Below are 9,207 nucleotides of genomic sequence, written 5' to 3'. Positions count from 1 at the left end.
TCTAGAATAGCAACTGTTTAGTCTAATTTGTCATTTAAGGCTGACATTTCTTTATTGACTTTCTTTCAGGATGATCTATCCATTGCTGTCAATGAGGTCTTCAAGTACCCTGCTAGAATCTTTTAGGTCTGTTAGTAAATTATATATTTTGGTGCTCTCATCAGCTTGGGTACATATATATTATGTGTTCTATCTTCTTGACTAGTTGTCCCCTTTATCAATATAAAATGGCTATCTTTTTCTCTTATTACCTTTTTTTTGTTTCATCTTTGTCTCTTGTTACCTTTATCTTGAAGTATATTTTGTGTGATATAAGGACTGCTACACCCACTTTTCTCTGGATGCCATTTGCTTGAAATATCATCTTCCACTTCTTCAGTTTGAGCCCGTGTTTGTCTTGGAAGCTGATCCTGCAGGCAACATATAGTTGGGATTTGTTTTTAGTGTATGCCACTCATCTATGCCTTTTGATTGGTGAGTTTAGTCCGTTTACATTTAGGGTGAGTATTGATATATGGAACTTACTGCAGACATTTTATCTTTTCTAGTTGCTTTTGTATCGCCATTCCCCCCCCCCCTTGTGATTCTCTGTGTTAATTTGGTGGTTTTCTATGATTTTTAAATCTCCATTACCTTTTTCTTTTGTTTGGAATTTCAGCTCTGGAATTTTGTTTTGTGGTTACCATTAGGTTTATGTAAAATGTTTCATATATACAGTAGTCCTTTCAACAAGTCTTGTAATGAAGGTCTTGTGGTGGTAAATTCTCAGCTTTTGTCTGGGAAAGCCTTTTTTCTCCTTCATAACTAAAGAATAATTTGCTGGATTTATGATCCTTAGTTGATGGTTCCTTTCAATATTTTGAATGTTTCCCTCCACTCCTGTGTTGTAATGTCCTACTGTGAAATCTAATAATTTACTAGGGTTTCCTTTGTAAGTTATTCTCTTTTTTTGCCAGCTGCCTTGAGAATTCTTTGTCATTGATTTTCGACAGTTTGAATACAATGTGTCATGGAAACATTCTTTTTGCATTGATATAATTAGGTTTTATGTTCATTTCCTCTGTTTAGAAGTCCAGTTCTTTCCATGGGCTTGGAAAGTGTTCTTTTCAGTTATTTGAGTAGGTTCTCTGTTCCTTTCTTTCTTCTGGTTACACCTGTTATCCTTAAATTGTTCTTTCTAATGTAGCCAGATAGTTTTCATAGGGTTCTTTCATTATAAACTCTTAGTTCTCTTCTCCCTCCTGGGTCATTTCTAGATTTCTGTCTTGGTGCTTTTTCTTTTTCTTCCATCTGGTCTGCTGTATTCCCAGCGCGCTCTGATGCGTTCGTCATCTCGTTTTTTTTATTTCTTCAGCTCCAGAATTTGTTTGGTTCTTTTTATAGTTCATTAGCTCCTTGAACTGCCTGAGTTTTCTTGTATATCATCGAGTTTCTTCATAGCCTCAATCTTGAATTCTTTGCCATTTAAATCACCATCTTCCATGATTTTGAGTTTGTTTTCTGGAGACTTCATTTTCTTTGTGCTCCCAAGTTACCTTGGTTGGTCATGGTATTTGATGGCATATTTCTCTATATGCATCTGAGATCATTCTTTTCTTGTTTAGATGCTGTTTTGCTTTCAACAATTCAGCAGATTGATAGGTAAGTTATTTTATTTTCCAGTGATGGTATTAATAAGTTTTTGTTTTTTCTTACCTGCAGCATTTGCACATCTGGGATTGTGATAGAACAGCATCGCTCTGGTTAAGGGAAAGGCTGTGTACCTACTCCCCTCTGTTAAAAGGCACCCCATGTGGTGGGGGGAATATGGCGGATGGTAGAGAACTGGTTTTGCAAGGTCCCAGAGCTACCTCCTTTTCACTAATGTCTACTGTCCCCACTGTTTAGGGGGTGGGGGTGTCTCCACTGTCTCTGCCAGGCTGTGCTGGGATGCGTGGGGCAACGGGAGCAAGTGTCCTTCATGGCTCTACCCTCCTGTCTGCAGTGGTGGTCAGTACCTCTCTGCAGCTTAGGGCAGCATAATCTCGAGTGGCTGCTGTGGCAGCCTCAGCTGAGATGTCATTGTCCACCCTGGTAGTGGACTCGGGCCCAGGGAGGCCGGTGAGAGAAGGGAGCCTGCACCCATAATCTTAACCTAAGTTTTTTTTATAATGCATTGGCTAGTACAATAAAGTTTACTTCTCTCATGACAATCTACCACCATTCTGGTGGAGCAGCTCTCTTCTAGAGGATGGTTCAGGAGAGGGCTCCCTCCATTTTTCTCCACCATGGCCGCAGAGTCCCTGGGGTGCTCCTCTGCTCTGGCCAGCAGACAGAGGAAAGGAATGGAGTCACAGAGTCACAGGCCAGGGCTGAAAGTGGAATACCTCGCTCTGTCCATATTGTGCAGAAGTCGGGAGGTATAGATCAGCAGTGTGTCTTGGAAAGGGATGCTTGTTCAGTGACCGGTTGGTCTCTGCCACACCCAACTTCAAGGGCTTCTCTCTGAGGTGCTTAAGAGGTACTGAGTGTCTGGGTACTTTCCCTCTGTCTACCAAACCCAACTTGCTTGCAAGTCTTAGAACTGAACTGCTAAAGGCTCCCTCATCGAGGGCATGGTATGGGTGCACAAATTACCTGAAATATTAATAAAAGATTGGCTGAATGTTTTTGTAAAAGGTTTATTGTATTGATTTGAGAGAGAGGAGGAGAGAAAGACAGGAACATCAATTTGCTCCTGTGTGCACCCTGACCAGGGATTGAACTGGCAACGTCTGCACTTTGGGACGATGCTCTAAGCAACCAAGCTATCTAGCCAGAGCAGGACAGTTAAATATTCAAAAATTAAAACCTCCTGGTTGTGGGTTCCAGGTGTCAGTATGGTTTTTAAAAGTGGCCAGGTGATTCTAATAGGCAGCCAGCATGAAAACCACAGATGTTGACGCCCAGGAAAATGTTGATCAGAAGTGAGGAGGGAGAGAAATCGGAAGTGTATGTAGAAAGGTTAGGCTAGGGTACAGTTTTGAATCTGCACTGAGAATTGGAGAGCTGGCCAAGGCCTGTCCTTTTCTGTGAGAGGTAACTACTTTTTCCCCTGTGACCAAAATAGCCTGATTAATACCCTTCCATGTCAAACCTGGGCAACTCAGCGCAAGAGTGGATAGCCACAGTCCCAGTGCTGGAAATCTTGGAAACTAGGTCACTAATACCAACCATCAACTGGAGGGTTACCATATTTCCCCATATATAAGACACACCTTAATTTTGGGGCCCAAAATTTGAAAAAAAAAATTATTACATAAAGTTATTGAACTCAAGTTTTATTCACCATAAAATTCATACAAATCCTCATCACTGTCAAAACTCCCATCTATTAGCTTGTCCTCATCTGTGTCTGATGACAAATCACTGTCTTCATATATTGCTTCATCTACAGTTCCATCTATGGCATTTGAAATGCCATACTTCTTTAAAAAAATCTACAACCACTATATAAGATGCACCCAGTTTTTAGACCCTAAATTTTACAGAAAAGGATGTGTCTTATACATGGGGAAATACAGTACGTAGGTGGAAGCGGCTGTAACAGTGGCCTGGGTTAACAAAGCCTGTATAGGGGCCCTTAAACTAAACACACATTCCATAAGAGTCGGGGCCTGATCGATGCTCCTGAATCTCTTCTAGGGGCTGATGGCCCGACTACACACACCTTTCCCTGCCTGTTTCCAGAGAGTAACTCAGTGTGCGTGACTGCCTCTGCAGCTCCTAGCACTTACCAGGGGGCCGCAGGGAAGCTGGAACAACAAGGATCAGTCTCTCCCTAGGCAGGAGGGCCAGGGCTGCAGCCTTCCAGCCCTAGGGGTTTTCTTTGAGTTTTGCCTCCTGGTAAGTTTTCTCTAAGCACATGGGTACCTACTGAGGTTCCAGAAATGCGAGGCTGCCGCTATCTAGTGCTCCTCTGGCTATTCTAGAAAAGGCCCACACCGTGGCCGTTAGGCCCCAGGGCGAGGGGGAGCTGTAGGGAGGGAAGACAGGACAGAAGACTGCCCTTCCCTGGAAGCCAGGGCAGCTGGCCAGCAGGGGCCGCAGGCACGCCCTCCTCAGGCAGAGCAGCGGCGGGGGCGGCCATGGCGGTGATGCCAGGCCCCGGCTTCCCTGCCGGAGGCCATCACCTCTCCGGGACGCACAGGTGGTTGGACCCATGGTACAGGTCAGTGACAGGCACAAAGCAGCACACTCGTGAACAATTAAATAGCGTGTTTAATGATCTCACAACAGACAGTAGTACAGTAGTATAAACTTTCATTTTAAAAAGTAACTTCCCCGAAGCGCCCATTCCTCAACACCCAGGTACCATGCTGAGGAAACGGCGGAGGGATCGGGAACTCTGTTCCAAGGAGCTGAAAGTCTTTCCAGGTCAAGGCTGCCTGCCTCGTGAGTAGCCGAGAGCCCTGTGAGGAGCTGATGCTCACACACTCCAGGAGTGCGTGCTCACACACACACGCACACACACCGCGAGGTATGCAGAAGACGGGCGGACATAGGAAAAACAAGGTGGGGCGATCGCACACGTGCGCTCTCACGCCACGGCCTTCTAGTCCGTGTGGCGGTCTCCGGGCACGGGGGTGGCCTGAGCCCTGAAGTGGCCACCGCTGGCCAGAGGGGAGGCATTCTGGGACACACAGCCAGTTCTCCCCTCATCTTGGACCAGACCTCGTTTCTGCACTGCCAGCCCGGCATCTGCGGTGAGAAGGCACCACGTGCTCTGGGCCTGGTGAGCGAGCACACTCCACCCCAGAGAAGAGAACAGAGAACGTGGGGCAGACTCTTGGAGGCTGGTGGCGCTTGGTGCTGTGCCCAGCAGACTGGGGTCACAGCCAGGGTTCACTGTGCAGGTGCCCTGGGGACGGCAACACTGCCACCGGGGAGCTGGAGAGGTGCCAGGAGCGGGCTGCGCCCAGCCGTGGGGCAGGGAGGGGTTGCAGAAAAGGAGGCCCTGAGGTAAGGCTATTTGGGGCGGGGCCTACCAGACGGGTTTAAAAAGGAAACCTCCGTCTTCATTCACAGCTTGTTCAGGGGTTCCTGGAGTGTCTCTCTGGGTTCAGGTACCAGCAGCTCTGGCTGGGGATGATACAGGGGGAGGTGACCAGCAGATGCTGGGAGAACAGCTGCCCACCGAGAGGGGAGGCATGAGAAGCAGCCTGGCAATGCTCGGCACCCGGCACTGCCAACCCCTGCCCTGAGGAGACAGCCCGCTGGCTGGCTATAAGATCTCCTCCCGTGGGCTCCTGGCCTTAAGTGGGGTCTGTCCATTGGGCACGGAGCCATTCTGACCGTGCAGGAGTTTGCCCTTCTCTCTGTCTGGCCAAGTGAAGATGGCATCATCACTGTCCAGCTCCGACTCGGAGTGCATCAGGCTGCTGCTCAGCACTGGGCCTTTCTGTTTGATGCCTGCAAGAGAGAGAAGGGACCCCAGTGTCAGAAGCACAAACCTCCCCCAGCCTGAGCCACACCCTACAGCCAGCCTCCCAGCCTGAAGAGGAGCGAAGGACTGGGAGCCATGGTCCCCTCTCCTGGCTGCAAGAGGCCAAGGGCAGCTTCCTGAGTCCTCCCCGTGCTGGCCGGTGGGGACAGCCCCACAGGGGAGTCAGGAAACGAGGCCAGCGTTGCTGTGCTGATTGTCTCTCTCCAGTAGCTTTGGTGAGTGCCACCCAATGACAGTTTCTTCTTTCTCTTATATATGCAATGTTTTATCTTCCTTTATGAATAGGGTGGAGTTCTTGGGAGGCAGGAAAGCACAAGGAACAAGAATACAAACTGTAAAGAATGAGCTTTCACCAAGTCCTGGCTCAGCATGGACATGAAGTGCTGCCCAGAGTTCCTGACGCTGATGGAGGATGTGACCTCACTCTACAGCGGCGTTTGCTCAAGCGGGTTCACCTGCTAGGAGAGCCAGACTGGCAGGCCCAGCTGGCAGCTCATCAGAACACACAAATAAGGACCCATAGAAGCACCTGAGGCCCTGGCTGGTTGGTTCAGTGGTGGAGCATCAGTCTGGCATGTGGAAGTCCCAGGTTCAATTCCCAGCCAGGGCACACAGGAGAAGTGCCCATCTGCTTCTCCACCTTCCCCCTCTCCTTCCTCTCTATGTCTCTCTTCCCCTCCCACAGCCAAGGCTCCACTGGTGCAAGGTTGGCCCAAGCACTGAGGATGGCTCCATGGCTTCCGCCTCAGGCGCTAAAACAGCTCCAGTTGCAGCAATGTCCCAGATGGGCAGAGCATCGCCCCCTGGTGGGCATGCCGGGTGGATCCCAGTCGGACACATAGGGGAGCCTGTCTCTCTGCCTCCCCACTTCTCACTTCAGAAAAATACAAAAAAAAAACCCCACAAATAAAACCATGAAGCACCTGAGGTCAGAAAAGATGTCTGAGATTCCACAAGCCATGGAAGTCACTTACTACCCTCCCTATGGCTGCAGAGGCCACACCATACTGTAGTCTGGCAATGGCTTTAGGGCAGATCCCCCCCAGCGGCAAGATAGCTGCCTCCTGATACTCTCCAGGGGAGCAAAAGGAAAGCTGAGACAGCAGGACGAGGACCGGGAACTGCCAACAGCAAGCACCCAGCTTGGCAGTGCCCTGGGCCCTGGCACTGCCCACCCCCAAGAGGTGACCAGTCAGGTGAGGTGTGTTTGAATCGTCATCAAACAATGACTCTCCCTCCCCTGGTCCCACCCAGGTCCCCAGAAAACACTGAATGAGTGTGTGATGTGATTCTTGGCCATCGTGCCCCTTCCTGGCCAGATATGCCTGCAGGCTGTGAATGCTGAGGACAGCCAGACCCGGACTGCATCTGCACCTCGGGCCACACCCTGCAGTCCTTGTCCTTCTCAGAGGTACCGTTTGGGGACATGACTGCAGATAGCCACGCCACCCACTGATTCTTGAGACATCAAAGCAGAGCCAAACACCACCAGCATCCCGGGCCCCTCCTCTATGGTGGGGGCAGCAGCCAACCAAGCCCAGGGGGCTCAAGGTCCTCAGAAAAACCAAGGCCAGGGGAGCTCAAGGTCCTCAAAACCCTGCTTTGCCCCCGAAGATGAAATGCCCCTGCCTCCTGTGCCCCCGGTGGCTTCCCCTTCTCAGGCCCCACCTGAAGCTTCCCTCCATCCCCACAGCCCTGCTGGGCACAGCAGCAGAGGCCAGGAGCCCGCGGGGGCACCACGCTCCCGGCACACAGCACAGCACAGCACAGCACGCCCTCTGATCACGGCTGCTGCTCTGCTTGGAGAACTGAGTGGACTTCACTCACGAAACAGGACGGGTAACATCAGTGGGGGCTGAACAGACATATCTATGAGTCAGCAGTTCCATTCCTAGATCTACACTGAACAGGAACCCACACAGATGTCCAATTAAGGACGTGGCAGGACATTTACAGCAGCACTCTTCGTAATAGCCAACATGGAAAGGAAGACATTCCCCATCAACAATATGCCTGATGAATAAAAATACTCACTCAATGGAAATTATACAGCAATGAGCATAAACTATTGCTATATGCGATATATGGATGAATGCCAGACATGGACTGTTGAGTGCAAGGAGCCAACACAGTGATTCCATTTCTGTGAACTACTCCAAAATGTCAGGAGTAAGGCAGGTAGCGGGGACAGGCAGCGGCTGGGAAGAAGCACAAAGGAGGCACTTGGCGGGGGTGGGGGGTGGGGGGTGACATGGCCGGTTCAGTTGGGAAAATCCATTAAGCTGTGTTTGATTTTCTGTACATACTAGGCTGAACCACAAAACACTGCCATTTTTAAATATCAGCAATTTCACATGGTTCAAACTAATATACATCAATAGAATTTTTTAATCAATAGACTAGCGAAACCAAACCAAAAATAACAGCTGTTGAATGTGAACCACATCTCCCAGGGCAGGCAGTCCCCACACTCTGCCTGGTGGACTTCGTGCCCAAGAGCTTCCTCGGGTGGGACCGTCTATTTCCAGTCACGCATCATCCAGGCTTCCTGCGGCTCCAGACCCTACACACGTCCTCTTCCTCACAACATGACCCACTAAGTCTACTCTTCAAGCGGAACTTCTTCAGTTCTGTGCCTTCCACAATGTGGTCTCGAATCCCATTCCCGACCCTACTAGTGACCCTGCTCTGGGTTGCACCTGCTAACGCACAGAGCCCAGAAAAGAGCCAGGGCTTCTGGGCTGGTTGGACCCACCCCAAAACCAAGGGTAGTCTTGGGACACTGCTGTCAAGGGAAGCCCTGCTGAGCCTCATCCCCTTTCCCCGCGGTGACATAGGCGCACTGGCCACCCCGAGGCTGCTCCTCGCCATCCTCCCCTGCACACGATGCCTGCCATCTGCCCTGGGCCCGCTCCCCACTGTGCCTTTCAACCAGCACGTCCAGTGCCGCCAGCCCGCTTCTCCCGCCCCCGGCCCCGGCCTGGCCTCAGAAGTGTGGGAGTTCCGTTTACACGCCACTGTCCTCCCTGCCCCTCCCGCCACCTTTCTCAGGAACCTTGCCTGGACCTTCTGCTTCTCTGCCCACAGATTTGCTCCTGAACTCCAGCCGAGGAAGTCGTGTCTTCTAACCCTCATCCTGCGGCTTCTCCCCTTGTCTTTGTTCAACTTCCACATGGACTGCAATATTTAGGGCCTCCATTTCCTCTCAGCCTGCTCTAAAAACCTGCATTTCCATGTCTGCCATCACCCCGCACTCCGGCTCTTTAGGTGACCAGAAACCGACCCTGCGGCAAGCCCGCTGAGGCTCCTTCACGGTGCCCTCCGCCCCTGGACAACTTGCTTAGGCTCCTCAGCGCCAGGCCCCTCTTTCATCCCTCAACATTCTCCCCACAAGGGAGTTCATCTGCTTGTGGTGCTGACGTCACCAGCACGCAGAAGCTTCCGTTGACACGTTCAGTCCTAGTTGTTCTGCTGAATTCAATTCAGTTCATCTTCTCTCACCCAAACCCCACTGCACCAGATGTCCTAATTCTGTCAAAGGTGCTAACATTCCTGCCTCTCAGGTCGGAAGTCAGCGGTGACCTTTCTATCCCTCCATCACAAGGACGCGATGCCGTTTAAGCCATCATCACTAGCTCCTCAACCACTGCAGAAACCTTGCTGGCCTCCATCTGTAACGTCTCCCCTTCAATCAAAATGTCATTAATTTTCTGAACTTCTCATCACCATCAAAATAAATGCTT

General features: G+C 50.4%; 1 protein-coding gene across 5 annotated transcripts in view; it reads right to left on the bottom strand.

Annotated features, from left to right (window-relative positions):
* Positions 1 to 4,221: 4,221 nt before the first annotated feature.
* The window catches only part of KIAA0319L (KIAA0319 like), a 105,699-nt gene continuing 100,713 nt past the window's right edge, over positions 4,222 to 9,207 (bottom strand). For all 5 annotated transcript variants that reach the window (XM_066269702.1, XM_066269703.1, XM_066269701.1 and 2 more), the window contains exon 21: positions 4,222 to 5,430. In XM_066269702.1, coding sequence (XP_066125799.1) covers positions 5,243 to 5,430 — 188 coding nt within the window. In that variant the 3' untranslated portion in view covers positions 4,222 to 5,242. The remainder of the gene's footprint in view (positions 5,431 to 9,207) is intronic.

Source organism: Saccopteryx bilineata, chromosome 3 (assembly GCF_036850765.1).
Source record: "Saccopteryx bilineata isolate mSacBil1 chromosome 3, mSacBil1_pri_phased_curated, whole genome shotgun sequence".
Taxonomy (NCBI): domain Eukaryota; kingdom Metazoa; phylum Chordata; class Mammalia; order Chiroptera; family Emballonuridae; genus Saccopteryx; species Saccopteryx bilineata.
Note: the sequence above shows the minus strand (reverse complement) of the source record. Positions and strands in the feature narration are given on the sequence as shown.